General features: G+C 48.8%; 1 protein-coding gene across 1 annotated transcript in view; it reads right to left on the bottom strand.

Moving 5' to 3' along the window:
• PIWIL4 (piwi like RNA-mediated gene silencing 4) overlaps positions 1 to 12,990 on the bottom strand; it is a 273,504-nt gene that overhangs the window by 60,052 nt on the left and 200,462 nt on the right. Inside the window, exons 14-16 of the mRNA XM_088455729.1 lie at positions 5,284 to 5,484; positions 5,093 to 5,196; positions 2,128 to 2,198 (exon numbers count right to left, since the gene is read on the bottom strand). Coding sequence (XP_088311855.1) covers positions 2,128 to 2,198; positions 5,093 to 5,196; positions 5,284 to 5,484 — 376 coding nt within the window. The remainder of the gene's footprint in view (positions 1 to 2,127; positions 2,199 to 5,092; positions 5,197 to 5,283; positions 5,485 to 12,990) is intronic.

Genomic DNA, 12,990 nt, shown 5'->3' on the forward strand with positions numbered 1-12,990 from the left:
CTAAAGGACAGTCTGATGTTGCCGCTCTAAAAGTGTAAAAAAAAAAAGTAGAAAAAAATAAAAAATTTCTCTTTTAAAATAAAGCTTAGGGGCTGCTCCTGCAGCCCCACTGCGACAGGGTGACCCGACTCCGGCCGGGCACCAACTAAAACTGAGGTGCCTGTGGCCGGGGGGGGTATAGAGGAGGACGGACCCAAGTGCATCCTGGGAGCAGCAAAGCTTTAACTGCGTGGTGCCCGTGGATCCAGATCCAGCTATACCCCAAGGTCAACCCTGTGGACCCCCTATGGACCCTGAAGTAGAAATACTGGGGTACCATCAACTGCCCAGGGACCCCTGCATGTGATGAGACCACCACTCGCTGCGATAACCCCTATGGGGAAACACAGGGAGCGTTGCCCACAAGTGCTGTAAGCATCTTAGCCAGCCGAGGGCGGTCCCTTTTTGTGCAGGCACAGTGACAGAAATGGGGCGTGATATATAATACAACATGCCCTCCATAAACCTTCAGCGTCTACATATCCCTCTGCTAACTGCACATTATATCAGTACATTATAGCTGGATAAGGATATCCTCGTTCACTTTCCGACATGAGGAGTGTGAACGGAGCGTATGTGACTTCCCACACAGAAAAAACACGTTTACTGTGAGGTAATAAACACCCTGCAACACCGCACCGCAAGGGCTGTAGCAGAAGAAGAACAGGGATAGGAAAATGGCTGACAGTCAGAAATGAAAGTACAGGCAAACAGTGCTAGCATTTAAGTCACATACAATGCAAATATAACATCCTGCATTACAAGCACTGCGATCAACTACACAGACCAGAGCCTGGTAGGAAACAGTGCTGCATACACTGACCTTAATTGAAGGAGAGGTATGCGGGGGACCCGGACTGCAATGGCGCCTGTATCAGCTTCCAGCAGCGTTTGCCATCCCCAGCACATGCAGAGAGAAAATGGCCACCGAGGAGCAGAGAGGAGGCGGGCCCGGGGGAGGAGCGCTGACACAGCCCGCTCAGACCGCTGTGGAATGGCACTGTGCAGCGGGGGAGACGCCCGCTGTGAGACGGGGAAGGCGTTCTCCCCTGGCCTGCTATTAACCCCTGAGACGCAGCGCTGTACCGCACATGCTGCGGCCCGCTGTCCCTGGTGGTCTACTGGAAGGCGCAGGATCAGTACCTGGCCCCACACGCAGCCAGTCCCCAGGGAGCCCCCTGCCTGGGATCCAAAAAGGACTGTGTTACCGGCGGGTGCCCACCGCGGGTCCCCGCCGCTTACCTTGTCCCCCGTACATCCGGCCACAGTCCAGGTAGCCAGGGTCACCACTAGCTATGACCCCAGCTACCTGCCAGCATCCCCGGATCGGTACCGGCATTCTGGTACCGGCGGGGTGTAGGAGCGACAGCATGGACGTCAGTACTGACTGTCCATGCTGTAAGGCTCATCTTGTGCAGCCACAGCTGCACTCTGAAGAAATCTTCTGGGGCTATTACAGCCCCCTCTGTGAATGTGATCCGACATCTGGCCGGACACCCACGAAACTGGATTGCCTTGGCTTGGGGGTGGGGTATAGGAGAGGGACCCTGGTGCATCCTGGGAGGCTGAAAATTTAACTCTGTGGTGTCCGTGCCTGACGTCATCACCTATACCCCAAGGTATCCTGTGGATACCCTATGGACCCTGAAGTAGAAATATATATATATATTTGGGTTGTGTCAAATTTTTACTAAATAGACCTCTTATGTACTGTATGGTTACTCAAATGTCACAGAGTTTGTAAAGGTCACAGAGAATATATGGGGCGATATAAAACATTTATCGCCCACAAAATATGCAGTAAAGCCTTATGTAACGGTAACGATTAGCCGTTACTGGGCAGCAGCTATCCTCTCTCCCAGATTACAATAATGTTCAGATGCAGACAGGGTTCTAACTCCAAACTACCTTTGTACACTGGAAATCTATCCAGCACTACTGGCACATGTTTACAATAGAATAAATGCCAGTTGCCACACACAGGAAAGATTTGGCAGATGAATTGTAAACATGTTTTCGCTGCCCATTTGATTAATACCCGGAGTGAGCTGCCGGCCTCAGCCTTTCCGGGGCTGGCGGATAAATTACCTCTCATGCACACTTTCAGGCAATCGGCAAAATCTGTTGATGTCTTTTGAATGATGCATTGTGAAAACCACCTGAAAAACATCAAAATAATAATCACAAGCGCAATTCCAGCAACCTCATTCTCTCAGCAAGCGCCGGGAACCATCTTCACTGCTAAATAGCCCAGAGTGTAGAAAGCAACTATCTGTTACCATAGATATTCAGGTTAGAGAAACAGGGGCCTATTCATTAAACTTAAAAATTCTCTAGAGATAATTAGGTTTAGAACTCGCATGGAGTTCTACCTAATTATAGGTGGAATTCATCATTCCTCCTCTCCATAAGTATCTATTCAGAAAAGCTGTCATTTTTGCGATGACAGCTTTTCGGGAAATAGATACTTTTCCCTGCCTACACTACCTTATCGCATCTGTAATCAGTGCTGCGCATGCGCTGTTACATCTGTAAAACCAGCGCATGCGCAGCACTGCCTACAGATGCGTTAAGTTTGTGTACCCCCCCGACACCCCCCACCCCCCTCCGCTCACCTCTCCCCCCCCGACTTACCTGTCCGCGCAGCAGCCTCCGGCTCCGTCCTGCTGGTCTGTCATGTGGTTTCCCAGCAGACCACATGACAGATTAGAAAAAAAAAAAAAAACTTTTTTTTTTTTTCTAAACTTTCTTGTGCTCTGCTGGGGAGCACACATGTCCGACCAGCCTCCGGAACCTGAGGACGGAGCAGAGCGCCGGAGGGACTCGTCGGGGGACCTGCACACGCGGATACAGGTAAGTCGATTCTGCTATTCGCCATCTTACAGTAACTGCGTATAGTAACTGCATCAAATTCCGAAAATTCATAATTTTCGGAATTTGATGAATACCACAATTTCCACATCCCCATACTAATGTATGGGGAGTGTGGAAATTAACGCAGGGGAACTTAGCAAGGAGATATCTGTGATATCTCCTGTGCCAAGTCTGTTCATGAATACCAAAATAACGTTATTTAAGGAAAATGTCCTTAAAAATGTTATTTTAGTGTTGATGAATAGGCCCCACAGTAACAGCAAAAACTCTGCAGTGCACATCCAGCAAGTTTAATTTTATATATTGTTATATAACACCTACAAGTGAACTGAGGGGAGGGGATTGGTCACTTTTTTAAGTGTTTCCTAAATGTTTGATTGTTGCAATGAAGTTCCCATTATGGCCCTAACTGTGTAGAGTTTGTACTTTCTCCCTGTGCTTGCGTGGGTTCCTCCGGGTACTCCGGTTTCCTCCCACACTCCAAAAATATACTGGTAGGTTAATTGGCCCCCAACAAAACTTAACCCTAGTGTATATGTGTGTGAGTATGTCGTAGGGAATATAGATTGCAAGCTCCACTGGGACAGGGACTGATGTCAAATATTCTCTGTAAAAGCGCTGCGGAATGTGTGCACTATATAAATAACTAATAATAGTAATAATAATAAGTACTGTAGCTTAAGAGCCTCTGCAAGAATTAAGCTGTTATAGGGATTATTCATCCCTACTTGTTCAAGTTCTGATGGGTATATGTAATAGCCTGCGACTTGCAGGCATCAGTGACTTTCTGGAGAGTCAGCCCCATGTTTTACGGTAGCAATCATTTAAAAGGCAAAACCAGGCTGGTTAAGCCTTTTAAATGATTGCCCCCTTGAAATCTTTTGGCAGACTGACCGGAAAGTCGCCAATGCTTGCGAGTCGCAGGCTATTACATATACCGCTAAAGGGGTGATGTACAGTATCAACCCTTTGGGTTTATTTACAAAGTGTCGTGTTGTAAAACCTGGCGCTTCTGATTGTGGTTTATGCCCGATAATTAAAAGGGCAATGATTTTACTAACAAGACACAGTTAGTAAAAGCATTGCCCTTCTTATATCAGGCACAAACACAATCAGAAGCTTCGTACATAAACCCCTTGGATAGACATTAAGTGGCGTAGTTTCCCAAAGCAACCGATCAGCTTCCATCATATCAAAGACTGTGCTAGATAAATAATAGTTCGAAGCTGATTGGTTGCTTTCGGCAACGTCTTCATCTTTAGCCAAGGCTTTTTATATTTCCCCCTAGATGTGATTATATATATATATATATATAAATATATGTATATATATATATATATGCAGTAAATGCAGAGGTCAGGGGTCATCTGTGACAGAAACTATTCAGGCTCCGCCAAAACCAACGTTTCCTGTACTTCTGCTCATATGGTCCAAGTGGTTGTAGAGACTCTGAGTGCATTCAGATCAGGTAGACATTCACAAGTCTGGATGGACCTGGAGCCCTCACACGTCAACTTGGGAGATTTTAGGACTGACTCTGAGTTGCTGCTCTTCTGTACGCCCAATGGCACTCTACTTACTATCATAGGCTAAAGAGAGGATCGCTCAAGTGCGCAGAAAATCCAGATGACTAAAAATGGGAGCCCGTCCCACCCACTGGGTCTTCGTCTGCAGTCGCCATCATCAGTATCTGCCCCACGCTAGCTGCAACTGCACCGTCACATGCAGACATCCTATCTCTGCCCGAGAGCTACGATCACGCATGGAAGCTGGATTACCCGCCCACACACTACAGTATATCACCCAGAAACGCACATGTCCCAGAAAGTGTGGTCCGTCAACAGGCAGATCAATGCGTTCGCTGGAGTGATCTCCGTCAGTGTGAGCTGTATCTACCGCATTCGTCCATTTCCTTCATGCATGCGCATTATGCTGAGATTCGCCAGGCTTAGAATCAGCCGCTTCGAGAGGCATTTGTCTGCTGAAATGCATGTAGGGATGGGGGAATGGAAAGAGCGAGCATGGAGTAGGATCTCTGGACAATGGGGTAATCTCTGTGCGATGCTGGTATCTCTCCGTTGATCACTATATAATAGTCCCAGGCCAAGGCTACATTATAAACTAAGTAGAAGAGAGCTGCAGCCCGGTTAGGGGAACCATTAAAGTGGCCCACACTTACTTTGTGAGTCTAGAATTGGTGCTGGCCACAAACCCAACGACCGACTGAGATTTATTCAGTGCGTCTTTGTTGACATCTATCCCGATCACCATGAGCGACTTGAGCTGTGAAAAGAAAAAAACGAATAGCGATTATTACCCTGACAACTTCGTTCTGTGGGTGCTGTCTACAGAGAAGGACGCGAGACTCACGGGAATCTCCACCGACCACAGCTCTCCTCCTAGCTTGCAGATCATCTGCATGGTGATCTTGTTGGCCACGCTCATTAGCATGTGCTGCTTGCTCAGCGTGCGGGACTGCACACACTGGCTGGGGACCGGCTGATCCAAGCTCAGGAACTTCTTTATGGAATCATAGGTATCCTTTGAATTGAAAGGCAGGATACAGAACACCTGAGCAGGGGGGGAGGAGAAGAGAATACCACAAAATTACACAAAATTCGTATCCACAGATGTTATTGCTAATAAATGACCATGTGAATCACTAATGCAAATGTTTCCAGTACTAAAGATATCTGAGAGAAGGCTCTGAGTCTTGAGGTAATTAATTTTTCTATGCACACCTAACTTCCTGTCTCTACAGTAAGTAACTGCTAAGGACAAGTGGGACTCATCCTGAGCACTGCAAGAGTTCAAAAGGGGGAGGAACTAAAAATCCCCTATTATAATTGGGTGGTGGTAGGGGGAAATGCAGGCGTGGCAGTGCGTATGCATGCATATATTATCCACTGTGATGCCCTATGCAGCCTGAGTACTCATAGCGTGCGAGGAAGTTAGCAATTCCTAAGTAAGAGACAGCTGGGCCAATTATAATGGAAGCTTTATTTACTTCAATGTTAATTATGTATTTCATTTTTAAAAAACGACTGACACTCACAAATTACTATTGTACTAACGGGATCATTCAGACCCGCTCGTGAGCGTCAGGACGCTCGCAAGCGGGTCGATGTTCCCCACTGCGCATGCGCACAACGGAGGGAGCTCCGTCGTGCGCATGCGCGAGACCCGGGGAACGACGGGCTTTCCATCGCTCTGGGTCTCGCACCACAGGGGGCGTGCTGTCGATGTTGATTGACAGCACGCCCCCTTTGGTGGGCGTGCCTGCCAGACGGAGGCGTTCCCATGGGAACGCCTACCGTCTGAAGCCGGCCCCACTGACATCACTAGTGATGTCAGTGGGAGTGATTTTGGCTCTGGTAGAGCCAAAATCACTCCAGGGCTTGTGGCAGGGAGGGAGACCCTACCGCAGGGTCTCCGTCGCAAGTCTGATGGTCGCGATGGTCAAGACCATCGCGACCATCTTTTTGGCCGCTCGCATATGCTGTGGGTGGTCACCCACAGCTATACGAGCGGCCAGGAGGCCGCTCCATTTTCATGGAGGAGGGCCCTGATTCAGAGCGAGCGCTCTGGTCAGAGCGTTCAGCTCTGAATCAGGCTCTAAGGTCTCGATTCAGACCCGCTCGCCAGATGCGTATGCAAATTCGGCTAACGAACAGAAAGGCAGGCGCTCGCACGGCAAGGCATTAGCACGCCCACTATGTCTTGGCGTGCGATCGCTATGTGTATGCAGACGCCCACCAGCCTGTCTTAACACGCCCACTTATAAACATCATCTCCAGGAAGTGTATGCATCCATCGGTAACATCGAGTACCATCGGAAGCAAACGCAGCACTTGTGGTTAACCATACCCTACCGCAAGCACTTCAGTGTAAAAACCAGCCAGGTGACGTTTAGTATGACGCTGCGTCCTAATTATGCACGCCTCTGAAACGGCGTTAAGACCTTCGGGCACGCCTGCGTTCGCACCTTCACTCCCCCGTTTTCATCGACCAACCCCTGTCACCACCCACAAGCGGCTACTCCTGTCACTCACTCTGGTGGGCAGTCTATGCGCAGCGAACAAACGCTTCACGATCGCTCGGACTGGTTCGCGCACGCACTGCGATGTGTACGCATGCGCACAATGCAAACATCGGCAGTCTGTGTGCGAACGCTTCCTAGCGAGCGTGTCTGAATCAGGCTCTAAGTTCCCAATCACTACTGTAATTATGTTGCATTTTTTCAATGTTATAAGAAGGTTGTCACGTTGATGGATCCTCTCCTTAAATGGGGACAAGCGCCTAACGATGTACACCATAAATCTATGGAATTTTACATTGCACATTTGCTTACTGCAACGCTTGTTTTATTTGCTCACAAAACACTGACATAATTATCCGCTAGAAAAGCATTACATATTGCTACAGTAAGAATACTTTATAATCATATTGCCATAATCAGATAGTTCTAAATATGTATCTCATTGTCTTAAAAAAAATTAAATATTAATTTAAACTAAGTTACTTGGTTAAGAAGCGGCGATTGACACTGCTTCTACTTAAATAAGCTTTAATAAAAGAGGGCTTCTGCCTACTGATAGATAACGAGACTTCCCGCAGAGTCCGGCGGTGACACGGGACGAGAACCGCCATCTCGCCGGCGCTCTAGGAATTAGATTCCGAACACAAAGCTACGTCTTTCAAACACCTGCTATGCTTTATGTATGGCAAGATGCTGCAAGGCGGGAGCAAAGTCTTTCATACTTCTACTGAGCTGCCGCGTCTGTTCCCCGGGGCAACCCTTATCAACTGGATACAATCACAATTAAACACATCATTCAAAGCAGAGAAATCTAATTTAATTGCTACCAACAACAGTGAAAATGTGTTACTTACTCATCAGGAATTTTAATAAAGCTTTGCAGAAGACGCTATGTGTTACCATTGTGTCAAGTTTAAAGGAAAACACACAGATAAAGGCTGTATGGAACAAAAAAATTAAAATCCACACTATATATGGGGGTTGTAGTGGCAAAGATAATTAATAGTGCTGGTCTGATGTTGCAGCTCTCCGAGAATCACTGCTCGCAATGTGCAGTCATATGACAATACTATATGAAAATGAGAGTTATGATAAGAACTTACTTTTGCTAACTCTCTTTCTTCTAAGTCCATAGGGTCCACAGGGAGACCTTGGGGTAGATGGATCTGGATCCCAGGGACCACGCAGTTAAAAGCTTTGCTCCCAGGATGCAATGGAACCATCCTCCTCTACTCCCCGCCACGAGCCAGAGGCACCTCAGTTGGTAAGTAGCCAAAGGCCGTAGGAGGAAAAAGAGAGAAGACTGGAACACTCGAGTATCACAAGGAGACGGAAAAACGGTGACCAGTACGAGAACCCACATGAAGCCAGGTGCGTCAGGGCCAGTGCCCTATGGACTTCGAAGAAAGAGAGTTAACAAAGGTAAGCTCTTACCATAACTCATTTTCTTCTTCAAGGTCCATAGGCTCCACAGGGAGACTATGGGGATGTCCCAAAGCAGTCCTTTTAAGGAAGCTTCCTGAGAAGCGAAGGTGTCAAATGCATAGAACTGCAGAAAGGTCTGGATAGAAGACCATGTGGTCACCTTACAAAGCTCAACAGCTGAGGCACCACAGCGAGCTGCTCACGAGGGGCCCAAAGACCGAGTAGAATGAGCTTTAACAGAAGCCAGAACAGGCAGGCCTGCCTGTGTGTGTGTAAGCCTTTGAGATAGTCATACGAAGCCATTTAGCCAATATTTGTTTGTTGGTTGGCCATCCCTTCTTGCGAAATCCAAAGAGCACAAATAAGTCCGATTTCCGAAGGGAGCTGGTCTGGTCCACATAAATTTTGAGAGCAGGGACCACATCAAAGGAGGCCTCACCCGCCGAGAGGTCAGGTGACTGAAAGGCCGGAACTATAATTTCCTGATTAATGTGGAAATTAGAAACCACTTTAGGAAGAAACTCAGGACGAGTGCGAAGCACAGTCCTATCCTGGTGAAATATCAGAAAGGGAGGACAACAGGAGAGTGCCCCCAATTCTGACGCCCTCCTGGCAAATGCAATTGCCAGAAGTAATAGAGTCTTAGCCGTTAACAAATTAATTTCCACCAAATCTAGTGGTTCAAATGGAGGGCCCTGGAGGGCCTGAAGAACTACCTCCAAATCCCAAGGAGCCACCGGAGGGACAAAGGGTTGAAACCGGAGAACACCCTGGAAAAAGGTGTGGCTATCCAGGAGCGGAGCTATCCTTCATTGGAACTACACAGACAGTGCAGAGACATGCACTTTCAACTAGGCCAGGCGGAGGCCGAGGTCCAAACCAGTTTGAAGGAATGCTAAATTCTGGAAATACGAAACACTTGAGGGTCATAATCCCTTGTGCGACACCACTGAAAATATGTATGCCACACTCTGTGGCAGATCCTGGCTGAGGCAGGCTTATGTGCGCAAAGCATCGTGCTGATGACAGAGCTAGAGAATCCCTTGGACCTTAAGATGGATGTCTCAAGAGCCATGCCGTCAAAGACAGAAGACCCGGGTCCGGGTAAAGACAAGGACCCTGAGACAACAGGTCCGGACGTTGAGGGAGCAGGAGTGTCGTTAGAGAGACTCCGAAGATCTGAGTACCAATGATGTCTGGGCCAAGCTGGAGCAACCAGCAGGACCATGTCCCGTCTTGCTTGAATTTCCGAAGATCCCGAGGAAGCAGGGATATGGGAGGAAATAGGTACGCAAAGTGAAAGGTCCACTTCACTGACAAAGCGTCCACTAAGCTTGCTTCGGCATCTTTTGTCCTGGATCCGTACACTGGCAACTTGTGATTGTGACGGGAGGCCATGAGATCCACCTCTAGGAGGCCCCATTTGTCCACTAGGAGTTGAAACACCTCTTGGTGAAGAGACCATTCCCTAGGATGCACGTCGTGATGGCTGAGGAAGTCCGCTTCCCAATTGAGGACTCCAGGAATGAACACTGCCGAGATGGCTGGGAGGTGCCCCTCTGCCCAAGTCAGGATGCGTGACACTTCTGTCATTGCTGCCCGACTTCGAGTGCCTCCTTAATGGTTTATGTACGCCACCGTGGTGGCATTGTCGAACTGAACCTGTACTGCTTTTCCCTGAAGAACGTGTCTTGTCATCATGAGGGCCCTGTACACAGTCCGAAGTTCCAAAAGGGACGACCCTCAGTGAGATGAGCTGTTTGTAGCCACCAAGACAGAGACAGGCGCACCTCCGGAGAAAGCACCTGATCCGGTGGGGTAATCAGTTCCACTTGGACAGTATCAGCCCCTGCAGGGACCTTGAATAGAACTGGGCATATTCCACCATGTCGAAAGTGGACACCATAGATCCCAAGACCTGCATTGCCGAGTGTACCGACACCCGGCGACTGCGCAGACAACTGCGCGCCCACAGTTGCAGAGAGGAGATCTTTTCTGGAGTTATAAAAATTCTCTACTGATAAGAATCCAAACAGGCTCCCAAATGAACCATCTTCAGTGAGGGAGGACTTTTTCCAATTGATCAGCCACCCGTGCACTTGTAGACAAGCGATTGTCAGGTGCAGATGTTGCTGAAGTACCACCGGTGAGCCTGCCAGCAAGAGAAGGTTGTCTAGGTACAGCAGGAGTCGAATACCCTGACTCCGTAGGTGGGCTGTCATGACAGCCATAATTTTGGTAAATACCCTTGGAGCTGTGGAGAGGCCAAAGGGCAGTGCCGAAACTGGAAAAGTTGTTGCAGAATAACAAACCGCAGATAACGCTGGTGAGAAGGCGTTACGAAGGTATGCATCCTGAATGTCCAGTGATACCATGTAATCCCCAGGTTTCATAGCCAGTATGGTGGATCGCAAAGTTTCCATCCTGAACCTGGGCACTCTGATGAAATTGTTCAGAGATTTTTGGTTGAGTATAGGCTGATGAGACCCATTCGGCTTTTGAACCAGAAATGGAGTAGAATAGTAACCAGTCTCGCGATGAGATAGTGGAACTGAAACAATTACCCCTGCTTTCAGCAAGGACTCTATGGCTTTCTGGATCTGCAAGGCCTTGTTCTTGTTCAGAGGAGGGCAGATTCAGTGTCTGGGAAGGTTATAGTGCTGTATACACTAACCCCAGGATAGAGGTATACAGGAGGACTGATCCGCAAGCAGTCCGGAGAGATCTGCGATGTACCATTGAGAAAATGGCCGCCGGAGACCTCAGAGGGGGCGTGGCCATAGGAGGAGAGCAGCTCAGCAAAGCCAGACCTTAGCAGAAAGGCGCGCTGAGCTGAGGAGCCGCTAAACAGGAAAGGCTGCCTTCCCTGGCCGTCAATTAACCCCCAGGACGCTGGTTCCCGCTACCAAGTCCCTGGTGGTCTAATGGATGTGCAGGGTATGGGGGGCCTGCCATCACAACCATCACCTCCGGTCTGTCCCCAGAGACCGGAGGCATGGACTGCTAATACGCGGTTCACCGCAACCGATGATCCGCTCTTACCTGTCCCCGTATGTCTGGCAGCAGTCCTGGGAGTCCCGCGAGGTCAGGCTAGCACAGACCCCGGGGTCCCACCGAGATCCCCAGATCTGTATTGGCGTCGCAGCGCCGGCGGGGTGACAGAGCCGCAGCGCAGACGTCTTATGGACAGTCTGCCGCTGCCCGATCTGAAGAGTCAAAAGGAAAAAACTAATAACTCATAAAATAAAATCAGCTTTGGGGCTGCCTCTCTGCGCAAAACAGTGACCCGACTTTGGCCGGGCACCAACTAAAACTGAGGTGCCTCTGGTTCGGGGGCGGGGTATAGAGGATGGTTCCAGTGCAACCTGGGAGCAAAGCTTTTTACTGCGTGATGCCCGGGATCCAGATCCAGCTATACCCCAAGGTCTCCCTGTGGAGCCTATGGTCCCTGAAGAATAAAGGACAATGCACACATTTCTATGGGACTTTTGTGGATGTGCGCAGACAATTGCCCTGCAGTATGTTAACAAGCATGGACTGGGTAGGTGTAAGCGTTTCCTTGTGTTTGCTGTAAGTAGCCGTCAAAACGGAAATTGTACTGTTTAAATATATGAATTTTTTTTACATAAGGAGCTACTGGCATCGGGAGGCACTTTGCGATAAAATGATGCGTGACGTGCCTCATGCCTCAGTAACAGCACATAACCCTAGTAAGGTGATAAGCTGAATTTTTTATTCACGTCTTATATCGACTGCGTGAACAATTGTACAGAAGTATACTGCATGCAGTCCTCTGTCTGCAGCCACTCCACTATATTCTATGGCAGAGATACCAGTACCCACGACCGCGATGCCGATAGACGAGACTCCCAATTGGAACATTACACCAAGGGATGAGTGGGCACTCTTGGGGCCTGATTCTGATGCAAAGTGGCAGTACTGTAAGGGGCGGGAAGCCAGGGCAGCCAGATTTCGTACCTTACGCTAATCTGCGTATCCCTGCGGCATCAAGCTGGAAGCCGCACCGCCTGGTTTTCCATCCAAAGCTGTAACCCTCATCATTAGTATCAGCACCTGCACCTGATCCATGCTGGGTGCTAGAGATCCGTCAGAACAGGTTGCTCTATGTGCGTATCATAACAGCGCGGAAATATAGCTACACACCCATGTGACGGATCTCTCGTGCGCGACTGTGACGTTTCCACCCAGAATCGCCCGTCTCATGGAGAGATCTGACCAAGATCTGGCCGACTCAGAATCGCCTGGAGATACGCACAGATGTGTAATTTCGCTACTATGCAGTCTGCTAAAACTGGCTATTTGCGGCTGTATACGGAGCTGTGCACATCTTATGCTGGGTACACACTAAATGATGTCTGTACCCAGCGATCCGACGGGTGACCATGGTGGCCGGTACACATTAGACGATCTGGTGCCCGGTATGGGGTCGTCAGTCGCATCGTCAGGTTGAGCTGCATGTAGGGCTGACGACAACACGGGAGCGCGCACTGCCCCAACATAATGAGTACACACTAGACCAGGGGTCAGGGAACTTTTTTTACCTTTTACTCCAAAATATATTTAAATACGCCGACGTTACCCCCTTGATTTGA

This window comes from Taudactylus pleione, unplaced genomic scaffold, assembly GCF_031769625.1.
Source record: "Taudactylus pleione unplaced genomic scaffold, aTauple2 ptg000667l, whole genome shotgun sequence".
In the NCBI taxonomy this organism is placed as follows: domain Eukaryota; kingdom Metazoa; phylum Chordata; class Amphibia; order Anura; family Myobatrachidae; genus Taudactylus; species Taudactylus pleione.